The sequence below is a fragment of the Malaya genurostris genome, chromosome 1 (genome assembly GCF_030247185.1).
Source record: "Malaya genurostris strain Urasoe2022 chromosome 1, Malgen_1.1, whole genome shotgun sequence".
Classification (NCBI taxonomy): domain Eukaryota; kingdom Metazoa; phylum Arthropoda; class Insecta; order Diptera; family Culicidae; genus Malaya; species Malaya genurostris.
In genome coordinates, this window is record NC_080570.1 from 65805108 (window position 1) to 65820539 (window position 15432).

Here is a 15432-nt window from a genome sequence, read left to right on the forward strand (position 1 = left end):
TTTTTTCACGTATGTTTTATACTTGCCGAAGCACTTTTCATTTGCAGCATGAACAATTTTTAGTATTTAACTTCAATTAGATTTTTTTAGTTCCATGCATATTCATCACAAGTATTCAAATAACCATTACCTTTCTCCTCTATCGAATTGTTTCTTGATACTCTATCGAAAAGTTATATAATGCCACATATAAATATTTGATAAAACGAACCTAAACTTATCTTATCAAAAAAATATGGCGCTGGCAACGTTGGCCGAGAGGCTATTCAATTTCACAACAGGGGTCCACAAAAATAAGAAGATGCCTTTCTTCTTAGAAAAACAAGTCAGTTGTATGGTCCTGCCCAAGGTCTGTGTTTCACATTTCTTACTCATGGTTGCCACTTGTAAGGGGCAATTTACAGTCTTCGTAAAAAAGCCACTGCTTAAATAACGCGAAATCACGCAAGCAGATCACTCCGTGAATTCTCAAAGGAAATAGTGCTTATTCTAGTAAGTTGGTTTGGATACAAGGACGTTTTCCCCACGAACGTTCATATTGCGAAGAAAACAGCTTTGTCGTTTTCAACAATGGCTCTCATCCTAAAATCATTTGTAAAAAATCCTGAGATAAAAGAATACCTGAATCTACATAAAATCCATGACACATTTCTGAATAATTTATGTTACATCGGTTATATCTCATGAATTTTTATACTAAAAATAACCAACAATATGTAATGTGTAAACAATCTGTAAACCGAAAAGTAACCCTATTTTGAATCAATCGAAAGTCTTTTTGAAGAGTGTGTTGCCATCTCCAGTGCTTTAATTTGCACTTGTTCAAGACTGCTTGTATCAATGTGACTTTCATGACATTTATATTCTTTCATGAGATGTAAACTGTGTATTTGAAAACAGCAAATGAACTAATTGTCAACATCCCTTAAAAGAGAAAGCAAGCCCGTGTTTCTAATGTTAATCCACTTCACAAACAACGAAGTGCTTAGTTTACTCGAGATACGCTAAATCCAACCTCAAGTTGAAAAGGAAAAACTTAACTGATGTGAAGAAATAATCGAACCACTTTATTTTTTTGTATGAGACCCTGTGAACATCGTTGCCAATAACTGTGTAGCTGACACTCATAAATGTATAGTGCTGCCAAGCAGGGATGCCAGGTTCACAGATTAATCTGTGTTTCACAGATTTTCAATTTTCTGCACATATTTTAAAAATGGCACAGATTTTCACAGATTCTGGAATAAATCACAGATCTTCATAGATTTTTGGAATCGAGCACAGTTTAGAACAAAAAAAGTCCATAGCGGGAGAGGAAAAAGGTACAGAGCTTTGTTGATCTTTTTTTTTGGTCACTCATGGTACGGGATACGGGCACAGATTTTCACAGACAGGTTTTTGGCTTGATCACAGATTTTTGGAAAAATGACCTGGCATCCCTGCTGCCAAGAGATGCCAGGTTTTCGAATTGTAAGCAAATTAAGGTGATTACTTTATGAGGCGCTGAAAAATTGTTCATTTCCTTTGTTTTATTGTACAGAAACAGAAAAAAAAGACACGGAAAATTCCGTTTCTATTATGTAAGTTTGAGGGTAAGAAAACAAATTTTAATTTATAAACTAAAACAAATGGTGAACATATATAGCATCTACCGAATCTGACTGTAAAAAGTAAAAAGAGACCTGAGACCGTATGTAAAAGGTTTAAGGTAATTTACTGAACTTAGCAACATATGCACATATTTAAAAAATTTCCTTTTGCTGTTTTTTAATTGAAATTAAAATAACTCAAATTTCGTTATACATTTATACATTTTAGAAGTCCACGCTCTTTTTAACAAATTCAAGGAACTATATTCCAATATGATATTTTACACTCTTAAAAAGTTTGGAACTTGCTGCTGACGCAAAAGCATGACGCAACGCATGCAGTAGTTCTGGAAGATAACGTAATATTACACTGAAAATAGAGTTTTTACGAAGAAATCGTTCATTGTCAAGCACTTCTATGAGCTATCTATAATTAGGTCGATATCTACTCAAACTTTGACTTGATTGTAAAAAATAGGTAGTGAACATTGTCAAAGTTGTAATGACAAAACTTTGGGCAATGTTACATTTACCTAAATATTGAGATCATCACTCGTTACCTAAGAATGCACTTTAATTGATTTTGGGTAAATTTCGACCCAAGATTAGGTAGCGGTTGGTAAAGGTGTACATCAATTAATATTTGAGTCTGAACTTTCTATATGCGTTGAATTCAAAGTCAGATCAATTAATGGCACAAATCTTCAAATAACTAGGGGGACGAACCACTTGACCCAATTAGTTCTGATTCCTGAGATCAATTAACAGTGAAATTAATGACATAACATATTTCTACAGCATATAGAGACCGCTTTCTGCTTCCGGATACATCATTCAAATGTCATTGTATGAATGTAGTTAGTTTACACCAGAAGAGGCTCGACGTAAAAACAGAAACATATCTACTGAAGTGCAGATAATACATTGAATTACCGAGTCTAATACTCCAAAACTCGATAATGGTATTTCCAGCAGTCGCTGCTAATATGGAAACTCAAATTCTTCGACACTTATGAACCGACTTTAACTAACTCAGCCCTAAAAAATACTACAGCGTTATTCCAATTACACATCGGTCCAAAAGTCTCCCGTCTCACAAAGAAATTAAACTTTTTTTCCAAATTTAGATCTGGAGCAAAACAATTTCTCCAAAGACGACGTTTTTTTTAATCTGAGAATATAGTCGTTAGGGACTAAATCTAGCAAATATGGGGAATGCGGTAGCAATTCAAATTCCAGTTCATGGAATTTAACCATCACAAAGATGTTGTTTTTGATCTGTTGCGAGCAAATTTGGCACCAACTCAGCAAACAATTGTGTCATGTTCAAGTGTTTATGCAAAATTGTGTAACTCTTTTTGGTATCTTTACGATGTCGGCTGTCTCCTGAAGCGATGGAATGAACTTTTGAGACGATTTCCCAAACAACATCCTCATTTGGACGATCATGCCTCATCGATGTTTGTACGATTACGTACAAATTTAGCATTCCAACCAATAATGGTTGATTTGATTGAAGCAAAGCCTGCACAATGTATGTCAAGACATTTCTTTGCTATTATAATTACACGAAATTCTTTGTTGTCCAATGTTTCTAATTTTCCAGAAGTAACGTCACTGAGAGCACAATAACTAATTCTCTAATGAACCGAATGTCATGAAATTTTGATAGATGACATAGGAAGGATGTCCCTATCGAACGCTAGAGGGATTTTCATTTAGTGACGCTATCTGTCTGACTTGACCGATTTGATCTTTTTGCCAGACCGGGGTCCTTTTTAGAAACAAGAACCTGTTTGAACTAATTTATGAATTAGTGTTGACCTTTCAAAATTGATAACTAGAGTGATTTTTTAGCAAAAAAAAAACAATATTTAAATCCATAGACTATTTTGTGAAAATTGCTGAAACATAGCAAATTCTATCCCTTTTAAGCGACTGTAGGATCCGAATGCGAATAGTTGAAGCAAATGAAAACAATTCTCGTGTGGCAAATGTTGATTTTTTTCCTAACTCGATAAAAACCTCCCTAAAAGAATTAATTCGCACTTTATATGAGTTTAAAAACAAAAAAAAATCATTTGCTCGGATTAAGAAACTACATGAATCACCCGTCAATCAAATTTATGTCTCATGGTTTGGGCTTATTGTTGATTATCAAATTTAAATCAAAAAACTTAAACGGCGTAAACACAATGTTCAAGTAAGTAAAAGTTTTTGCAGCAAAAGCATTAAGAAACATGCCTTGTTATGATTCTTCAAAATCATGTGTTTGACTCTCTCAAAACCATGCTCTGTATCGCATTCACAAATATTAACTTTTCACCCAACCCAAATTCAAATATTTTAATCAAAAAACGCGTGATCTCGTTACAACGCTTCATGCTTACATCCCGTTCAATTTACAAGACACCGAATTTTGAATTTAGTATACCTACTGAAGATTACGAAAGTATATATTGAGAATTTTGTGCAGTTCATTTACCCACAGGTGCAATTGCCTTGAAATAGAATTTCCGTACCGTTACTTGGATCATGAACTCATCGTCACTCATGTACACTCACCACAATCCAGCCAAACCAAGATAGTTTTTACCCAAAAATATCGAAGTTGTGAACAGTTGTTCTGTTGTTCTGTACTACACTCAATATGATGGAGAAACTTTGAAAATGTGTTATGGTTGTCGCTTATTCAAGTATCAATAAAATAGGGTAAAGCAACGCGGCTTGGGCAATCGGGAGATTTTCAGATAAGTAATGATTTCAAAGAACAGGTTCCGAGGAAATAACCAAAATATTTATTCAATATACTGAACTAAACAAGAAGTTGATTCTTTTCACAATAAGAATCTCTGTTCACTACCTGTAATAAACATGTTACTCTCGAGCTCCATCAATATTCCGGAGTGTTCGAAATCCGTCATCAAACGTAATCTTCAGAAACAATTTAACAACGAAAAGCATTATGATTGTACACAACGGTACCACGGACTCAAATTTTTTTTTGACTACTGTACTTCAATAAAGTACAACTTTTTGTTCGAAAAATCATGTAAGTATTTACCTAAAAATCCCAAACATCACAATACATTTCTTAATGAAAAACATTGAAATGAAATACAAGATGAGGGTTACATGAGATGGGATTTTTGTCAGTTTGCATAGAAAATAGGACCAGTCGATGTCGCTCATTTTTTCAATATTTGAACATTTATCCATTTGCTGCGCAGTATTTAAAACTTGAATCCCATAAATACATCGCATGTCTTATTTGATCACATTTTAACAGTTTCAATGAATAACAACGATCGCAAGCAACCCAATCGAACGCTATGAAGAAAGGAAGAAATGTACATTCAGAAGGCTTAAATAAATGTGAACCCGAAACAAGACGAGACAACTTGCATCTAACTCTTGGATTCGGTTGCTAAACTCGTATATTAAATTCAACTTAAATTTTAAACATAATGTAAAGAAAACGGTAAAAAGTATTTCCATCGCAAATATGAACTGCACAAACTGATATACCAATATGTTGGCTGTGTCGTCTTGTTTTAGATGTGAAAATGACCAGACTAATTCCAAATAATCAATATTTAAGAAGTGTATCGAAAAGTGGTTTTAATGATGAAATAAAAATGAGAACATGGCAAAATTTTACTAAATATTGCAGATTATTAGAGCTATTCAAACAAAAATTAAAAGAACTAGTCAGAATGATCATTTCGGTTGATTGTCCGTAAAATTAAACTGATCAATTTTGAAAAACTGAATCATTTTTCTGAGAGACACGCTTGACTAATGTCCAATAACGATCGATCAATCGATCAGAGCTGAAGACAGGTTGGTGAATTGATTTCTTTTTCTGCGAACTTTATTTAATTACCGTCAACCACTGCAAAGCGGATTTGAAGTAGTGGGCCGGTGAAAAATCTAGCCAAAAGAGAGTTAACGATTGTTTATTTACGATTCTTTTTGTATACAGAATTTAGGAACGCAGGGCTTACATGCAAATAGTTTGCCAAACAAGCACATCTTGATCCAATTTCTACATCGCAATAATCTTCAGTTGATAGCCATTAAAAAGCAAAGCCTTGGTATTACATTCCTGTAGTGGAATTTGACCTTCTGTTTCAACAGACTTCGCAGCCGATTCAGAGTGTACAAAACCATCGCATGGCTGGTGCTACGATTCTACTGACACTACGAATCCTACCAGGTCCGGGCCCGAACATACGACAAATGGTTTGTAAGACCATAGGGCACTATGCATTGAGCCGCCAACCCGGGACATCAAGAGAATTTGTGTAAAATTACTATGACCGTTTTCACTGGCCGTGGGTTCCAAGTGTGCAGAAGTTTCTTATTAGTTTCAAATTAAAATCGTGACATTTTGACTACAACGTACAAGCACCAGCCAGGAAAAAATTTCAAATATCTTCAGACAGGGTTGCAAAAGTCAGTAAATCCGAAACAAGGCTCTATAAAGTATGATACGCTAAACTGACTTGGTGAGTAAAAAAAAACGTCGCGGCAATCTCAAAAGTCTGTGAATTTTGACGAAAGTCTGCGAAAAAAATCTGCAAACAAACAATGTCTGCAGCGCTATATACGAAATCTGCAGATTTACAGACAAATCTGGCATTTCTGTACAAGCAGGAAATGAACGCTCCGAATGATCATTTTTGACATGTAAACAATGCAAATGGCGTTTACACACAAAAAAAAGTACGCGGTAGTCTATGAGTAGTAACGCATCCAATGTTTATAACTACTTTTCGATACACTCCTCAAGTACGCTATGATGATACATGGTTTTGTCTGCTTTGCATTCCTTCATCCCTCGAGGACAGTTGTGATCTCAAGAGAAGCCTAGTTTCACCCTTTTCCGGGAATGTGTTATCTGAGACGAGCTGCAACTACGCATTTTCTCTTGAATCGCTAGAATCGTTTACAAATTATCTGTAAAACAATTAAATAAACACCCGCACCTGCAACCAGCACCGTCTACCGGATTTGTCTATCGATTTACTGATTTATTTTGCCTTGAAATGCAATACCCACAAATTATACCCAGTTGAATATCAGCCTGTCGCTGTCACATCCATACCTTATACCAGCGCAAGGAGGGAATCACTCTAAACATGGTCGTCAGTTACAAAATTTTAAACAAAATTAGAATAGCTATTGAGAAGTTAGGTGAGATATATAGCAATTAGAAACGATAAAAATGTTAGTATTGAAATTCTATGAAATTATCTGAAAATATTATAATAAGAGCAATCAAAAGTATGCGAATACAAAACATTGATTTTATTCCAATGTTGAGAGTGATTTCCCCACTGTACCAGCATCTAGTAGGCCAGTGTTAATTGCATCTAGAAAAGTATTTAAATTTATCAACTTTTATCGATTTTTTCCTAGACACTAAATTTTACCTAGCAGGTTAAACAATGCATTTTTTTCAGAACGGAAAAATAAACTAACATCTATTTTCATTTGCCTTTCTTCTTTCTCTTTCGCCACTGACAGCTGGAGAACTCCGGCGATCCGTTAGAATTTAATAACCCGCAACAGCTGTCGTACTGGACGTGTGTATATTTTCTCATAGTTACTATGTCAACAGTAGGTTACGGCGACGTTTACTGCGAAACCGTGCTCGGCAGAACGTTTTTAGTATTCTTTTTACTAGTCGGTTTGGTAAGTATTATTCCTTTTTATCGCTCTGGTCTTTCCTTCTTTTCTCAGTCTATACTATTAGAGTATTCGTTATATTATCCGTATACCGTTACGAAAACGCTAAATAGGTAAACTTTCGTTGTCAGCGCAAATGTCACAGCATACACCGAATCCCGAGCAGCGAACCGTCGCCATTCGATGTGTTGGGAAATAATGAATAATGAATTGGCAATTACCACTCGATGAAAATGTTATTTTGTGAAATTCACTTAACCGTTCTAGATAATCCATCCGCACCTTCAGCATAACTCACAGCATTATGATATATTGATTGTTTTGCTTCTGACCGAATGAATATTAGGGAGAGAAAAGTGCACTTTCCCGTTTTACTCGGACTACTAAGCTCTAGTGTCACATATACAAAACAATAGTTGGCAAAGAATGTACCAATACTGCATACGAGTATTATGTTTTGCTTTTTGTGCGTATATTGTATGTGGCACTAAGGTTTAGACTATTCAAAAATCAAACCCTCGATTTCGATAGAATCCTTAGTAATATGAAACGATCATTACAAGAAATAGCGATCTTTGCCTTCAATTCTATCAAAAAAAAATTAACTTTTCCTACCTGATCGTGATAAATACGAACTCGTACAGATTCCTTAATGCAACAATGTCGAATGTCGCTAGTCAAACTTTAAACTTTTTCCATACCTCCAGCGTTATCGAACCCTAAGAATAATCCAGCATATTTGTCAGCAAATGGCTCACAGCACGTATCTTATAATGCAGATAAACGCTATAATTATTTTATCAAGCCTACAAAATGTTACCAACCAAAAATATATACGCTTATAGCCGATCAGTTTATTCTGAGCTTCAGTTTTTGTTTCTAGCTCAATTTCTAGTCATCAAGCAGGATATCGTTGCTCAATTTGTTCAAAACTTCGCTTCGTTATATCGCTTATTCTTTTGAGTTTACTAATTTTTTTTCTAACTAGAACCGCAGATAACAGACATTTGTTGTGTTAGTATAAGTTTTCAGTTGAAACTGTAAACTGTGCACGCGACGCTATTGCAATGCAATAATCTGATAGTCGGATTCTTCCTGGAACGATTCCTGGGAGTATTCCGATTCGATCACATAGCAGAACAGCAGTGTGTTTATAAACACACATTTTGTAAACAATCCCAAATATCTGTTATCTGTGATAGAACATACAATCTAGTAAACCTACGGGTGGTTCAGGTTTCTGACGTTAAACGAAGTTAAAAGATTTAAAAACGCAAGGGTAAATATGTGCAAACATTAGGAAGGTCTATCGGTGAGCACGTCACTAATGAACGTTTGACAGTTTGGAGAGGGAAAGCCTAACATTGCAAATGAAGCGAGTATAAAACTCCGCGTTTCTATGACCTGTCACGAGGTTGTTGTCGAACAATGAAATAAAACGTAAGACCAAGTCTTTTGTGCTTGTTACATATTTCTTTAATGCTCAATGAAACGCATATTAAAATGCTCACTAGTTTGACAGGCTCGGAGAAAACTCATACATAAATAAGTTTTTGGATTCGAGTCGAAATCAAAGTATCCAAAAACCTGCTGTTTGTTACGATGTGATAATTCTTCTGGTTTAGATTTTATATTTGATAACATACTAGTAATTGAGGAAAATCACCAACCGGAATGGATCGAGTTTCAGAAAATCTTAGATTTAAAACACATACACATTCTCAAGCTTATTATTGTGTTCGTGAATAGTTTTAATTTTCAGGCTGCTTCTAGGAGAAAGGTTGCTATGAGCAAACTTATTGCTTTTGATTTGAAGTTTAAAACTAAATAATGAGACCTTGTTTTAAAATTTATCATCTATCAGATAACCAGAGAACATAGTTAACTTCGCGAAAAATAAATGAAAAAAAAAACTTGAAAAATGGTTTCAAAAACATGTTCATACTTTATTTCAATAATAACTCACCCTCAGAAATGCGGCATAGCTGGTAGGTCTACGGCGATGTTGTTCTAACAAATTCGATTATGTATGAGTTCCTTCGAGCAATGTCAATTTACCCAGTACGGGTTAAAACTTAGTAACAGAAACGTCCTAATCATGTTCCATTGAATTCATTTTTTCTCCGAAAAAAGAAACAGAAGTAATCAAATTGTAATACTATTTCTTCTATTTTGACAAGACCCGTTTTGAAGTTTGCAGAGTTAAGATTTTGACACGTCGCCGGCAACACTGTACCTGTTGCTCGGGCGGCGTCGTTTTCTTTTAAGGTTTTGGTTATATTTTTCGTGTCAGCATGTTTCGAACAAGTTTAGGAATATCTTGTCATTGGAGAAACATCATTTTTTATTTCTTTCATATTTTGCATGATTGTGTTTATGCTGGCTGCCGCATATCTCCAATATAATTTTATTTTTATGTTGGTTTTCGTTATCACCTAGTGTACCGAATGATGATCATAATTATTGTATCACAAGTGAACTAAGATTTATCATCTATAGGAAAACATCAATGTTGTCCACTAAAAAAAAACAAACAATAGGTTCTAGTTAGTATTAGTTCCACGTGAATAATTGTTGAAATATTTTAAATCAAACAAAAATTTAAAATATCAAGTAAAAATTCCCTAAATACTAAATCCCCTCAAATTTCTAGGCAATGTTTGCCAGCAGTATACCTGAAATTATTGAACTCGTTGGTAGCGGTTCTAAATACGGCGGCGAACTCAAACGCGAGCAAGGAAAGAGGTAGATCTATCATTGTCTACTGAAACAGTCCTTTATTCAATATTCGAAAACTTACCAAATGTTTTCGAAAGCAATATTTTGTTTGCGTTTTTTTGTTGATTGCTTCCCGTTTCAAAGATTTGCTTTACCGTTTCATACAGATTTTTCTTGTTATGTTTACCCAATCATTGTTTAGTGTTTTTTTCTAACTGCAAATCAGCTATTCAAACACTGATTGAGTTTTTCTATATATATATATAAAAAAAGGCAAACTGCGTATATATCCTGACCATTTATTTCGTCATTAAAATGAAACATTTTGCTTACTTTACTATAATCAAACACCCCTTCTCTGAACAATACAACCGTTTCGTTTCATTAATCCCCTCCACCTGATTCCGCAAGCCCTGTCTTGGTCTCAGCATGACAGCGTACCCCTGTGCCCGAAAAACAAATGTCCGCCGAAAGTCCGCTAAACATTAAACAACAGATTCGCTTTGAGGATTGCTGTCATAGCAAGTTCTATTCGAAAGACAGGTCACACGCGAGTGCACCACCTGTGGATGACACTTGCGAATTTTGTCCTGCAGCGTGGGTGATACTAAACACCACCCGAGCACTGACTTGAGGATGTTTTTTTTTGTATATGCGGTGGTGAATTCGCGTGCGCGCTCTTTCTTGCCATTACCGCCGTAAATACGTGGATAAAACAGAGAGAGAATCGCTATTCACGAGTTTTTCGATCGTTACACGACTGTGCGTCCGCTAGGGAAATTACCAATAAAGCGCTACATGTATGAATGAACTCATCGGTGAAACATTCTATGAGGAAAAGGCATGTCATTAAAAATAAGTTCAGGATGGTCAATCAGAGGCAACGTTAACGATTTCATAATTTTAACCTCAACTAGATATATTATAGATTATTAAATTTGTCATTGTCACATTTCGTAGAGTTGCATATTGATAATAGACGGTTTAATCATACTTTACTCATTTATACATATTAATCAATCACAAAACGTACTTAATTTAAGCAATGTTAGCTACAGCACGTGAGAATTGCATCTGATTTCGGAAGGCAAAGGCCAAGAACAAACAAACAAGGCACGGAGCAAGTAGTAATAGTCTATTGTTACCTAGGTTCAAACATTGGTTCATTTGTTTTATTTTCAACTCTTTCAGCTGCTCACAAACACAACAGAAAAATGTCACCGTCGTCATTAATACTTTATAACACTGATCCCGTTATCATGTACAACTCAGTTATGGTTAGAAAAGTATTTTGTTTAAATTGAAAAACTTCCTAATCCGTTATGTACTAGATGCTAAGTGTAATGATGATTGCCTTTCGATGTTTAGTAAATTCTGAGCAATTACTTAGTGTGTTAGTCAAGCATTTGTGAGTTTTTAAGTGTTGTTTTTGATTTGCTGATGTTTTCTTGAAGTTTATTGACTTGGAACGATCCATAGCAGGCAAACGTTTTCACTCCTGACGCTGTGAACCATTATGTGAGTTCTTTTAACTTTTGATTGAAGTTTAACGTTTCGAAAGTTATTTTCCAGCGTATGGTGAAATTTGACTTGAAATGTGACCTATTTAAATCTTTTTAAATCAAACGAAAAGTTGCCGGATTCATAACTGCAACACACTTTCATTTTCAACTACGTGGTACACTCTACGAATAATGTAATAGTCAATTGCACAGAAGATTTCTTAACATTCAACGATTTCTTAAAGTTCGTAAGCAATGTGAGATCAACTATCAATATGAAAAACTACGCTACTGAGCATGGTTATTTTTGACAATATAGAAAAAAAACTACTGAAATGTCAGACTTTAACTATAAGTTAAAATGATTCGAGAAATGGTTGACAGCCCAAATATAATGACAGTCTTACAAATTATGCAAAACCTCCCAAAACCTTTTATTTGGATATTGATTCTGCGTATGACTGATTATTTTTAAGAAGAGTTTCATCTTTTAAATGAAGCTTCAGAAAGAGATAAAAAGTCAGAATCAGAGATAACAAGAATTTGTTCCAAAACGCCCTTGTAACAATTTACAATTTGTGTAATATTGGCTCATTAATAATCGTTTGAACAATTCAGTAAATGAAACACAATTTATACGGATATACCGAATGAATAGAGAAAACAACTTTTAATCACCGAACTACGGTAAATTTGAAATTGTAATTTTACCATATTTTATGTGAGGTATATAAGCAAGCAGATACATCAAAAAGCGTTTGATTATCATTTTCGGTTAGTATTTTTTTAATTCCCGATGTTAAAACTCTTAGACTTCCTCCACTGCTGAGAGCATGTCCCCAAATACATTGTATTTTTGTTATTATTGACCTGTACACAACACACTTCTAAACTTTAAATATATAATTTTGTGCAAGCACTTAACATACATTAAACACATGGAATCCATGATAACTAACATCTATCAGAAATTGAAAATGGTGCTGTTGTAAAATTCCGAATATTCTTTCAACTGTCGGAAATTTTAAAAAAATATTTGCTGAATCATTTGTTTGTTTATGTCATTGAAATAACCGAACTTTTCAGTAATTTTTGACAAGTCATGAATTCTTTATCGAACGGTTTGTCATAAATTCAATGACCGTCAGCTGCTGTGTTTAATATTTCAAACTATTGAACATGAACTCAAATTATCGATTAATTCGTTCGAATCCCAGAAACAAATTTCATTAAAACTGCTTTCCAAGTTATATAAATTATCATTCTCCTATGTCCTCCTACTTATTTAATTGTAAAAATAATCCGTACTTTACACAGTAAACAAAATCGTAATTACCGCAGTTATAATATGCAACGAAGAACATACTTACAAAAGTGCATGATTTTTGTGTGGCGTTTAAAACATATAATTTTACGCATCATTTAATATTACAAGAAAGTTTTCGCTGTATATGATGCTACACACTCTTCTCACTGCGAAACGTAGGTGATTGCTGAAATTATAATTCTGCACACATGTAACTTATTACAAATTTCGGTACGTATAAAACTGAAATCTCAACATCTGAACAATGGGTAAAACTGTTGCTAACAATTTACTAACCGGAAAAGTTTGTTATCCAAAAATAACAAAACTGTCAAGATTACAGATCAATTCAGTAAAACTACATGTCACAATAAACATCATACACATAGAAAAGTCCTGTAAAATAATACAATTTAGTGGCACTGCCGATTAGTTCAGTTGAGACATTTACAGAATATGTTTAAACCAGATAATTATTGTTCAAATCAAGGAACCATCAAACTTTCCCCGACAACTTTCGGTAATTTATATCACCGAACTTTGATGGTTTTTTTAAAAGTATGTAATGTTTCCTGTACTAGCACAGTTTTCATACTGTGAGTCAATTAGAACAATTTTTAAACAGTTTAAATAAACATGTATGTTCAATTTGAAAGCCGTGTGGTGTTTCTTGGACAAGATCCCAACATGGAATCTTTCGAACTGTTATTATTCAATAGCTGTTCGTTAGTTGAATTTGAAGTAGCAAGCTGAAACATCGCTTGTCTTTTTTTTTCAAACAAATCTTGAAGTATTCAGATTACATTTTTGTGGATAGTTGGATAGTTTTTCGTAAACCTTCCAAAACATCGCTGAAAAATTCAAATCTCACTTTTCAATTGTAAATTCAAAAGAAACACCGAATGATATGATGCTCACAATGCAACATTACATTGAATTGGTCATTTTTAATCGGGGTCATTTTTTGCAAATAAACAAAAGGCATCACGATCAGAGAATTATTGACATTGGCATATTTTCACACATAAAAATAGTCACTTGAAAAACTTATCCAACCATAATTGAAACATTCGTTCACTTCATCGATCAAAAAAGGTAGTGATAACCCCGAATAGTCTTTACATCATTCTCAAACATCAAACGATCATAAGAGCACAACCACTCATCCCGCACACATAATCACACCCACAGAAAAAATCGATTAACGCTAAATCACCATGCAAGGTTTTACCGTAGAGACATTTCTGCTCATATATTCTATAGTTAATTTTTCCTTCTAGTGAAAGATACATCCTAAATTATGAATTGATTGGGGTGATTCCAATCAGCGTATATGATGTGTAACCGAGAGGGACGACAGTTCCGAGATTTAGTTGCTTTTAAAACTGATCTGCTTGAAATTTTCGTATTCCCACAAACTTTTAGCATTCTGCAAGATTTTTGCTGGCTTGAAAAATTTTCATCCGATCCATTCGTGCCCGAATTCTTTTATTCTCGATTACCGGCGATCTGGCAACCATTTATGTGTCAAATATTATTTCAACCAAATTTGGCAACAATATCTTTTTTCATTAATTCTCGATTGATTTTTCAGAAGGCCGTAAGAGTAAGTGACAGTTTCTCTTTATTTACTTTCTCTTTCGATCATTGTGATGTGATTATAAAGATTTTCGTGGGTTTCACAGTTCTGTTTGAATGTCGAAAGTCTTGGGTCTCATTTTATGCAGAGTTAAGTGATGAACGTGGAAACCGCTTGGTAATTAATAGAAGAGAAAGTGAACAAAGAGGAACTGTAACTCGCTCTTATGGCCTTCCGAAAATTCAACCGAGAATTTTGATTATATCAATATTGATTATTGATTGAAATTACGACAGCAAATCTGTTGAAATAAAATTTTGAAGCATTTTAATTTTTTTAATCGCGCTGATTCCACATTATTCTTTATTATTTTACATGGCTACAGGCATTCCAGAATATTTCAATGCCAATCCCAACTATTCGAAAAGCATTCGGAAAATCTATTCGAGACAGATCATAAAAAAATATTTCACTATTAGATAATGGAATGTCGCTCCTTTCATGTCGAACTTCATTAGTTTTGAGATTTAGTACCACTTGTAAACATAAAGCAGTCAGGATTATAGTGATAATTCTTTGTTACTTTATAAATTATATTTAACGAACAAAATTGTGAGCCTGTGCGTACGATTGAAAAAAGTACTGACTCGTTTTAAAGAGGTTCGTTTGATGTGTTTGAAACTTTCAACATAACTCTAATTACTTCAATTATCAACTGTTCGCATCTCTGAAACACCAGGAGTTTTTTTCTTCGAACATGAAAACACTTGATTTTCAGGGGAATCTAATCTGAAAACATTTTTAATAAAAATACTGTGCTTTCCGCCCACTTTTCAAGTAAATTGTGACTAACGGTTACCAAAAAATATTTTTTGTTCAGAGACGGACCAATTTTTAAACTTTTTCAAAGTCGGCGAGTATCATCAAGGCAAAAAAGGTTATAGTCGGACAGGATGAGATTTAGAGAATATGACGGATGCGAAAATATTTCCCAAATAACTATGGGGCTATGAGACGAGCATTGTCGTTTTGCGAGATAACTTT

At 34.3% G+C, this 15432-nt stretch overlaps 1 protein-coding gene across 50 annotated transcripts in view; it reads left to right on the top strand.

Annotated features, from left to right (window-relative positions):
• Nucleotides 1-15432, top strand: part of LOC131440337 (calcium-activated potassium channel slowpoke) — a 190524-nt gene that overhangs the window by 56490 nt on the left and 118602 nt on the right. For 30 of the 50 annotated variants that reach the window (XM_058611524.1, XM_058611525.1, XM_058611526.1 and 27 more), the window contains exon 6: nucleotides 7122-7289. In XM_058611524.1, coding sequence (XP_058467507.1) covers nucleotides 7122-7289 — 168 coding nt within the window. Of the gene's footprint in view, nucleotides 1-7121; nucleotides 7290-9936; nucleotides 10029-15432 lie in introns of all 50 variants that reach the window. The other 20 variants (XM_058611523.1, XM_058611548.1, XM_058611550.1 and 17 more) reach the window with 1 other exon arrangement.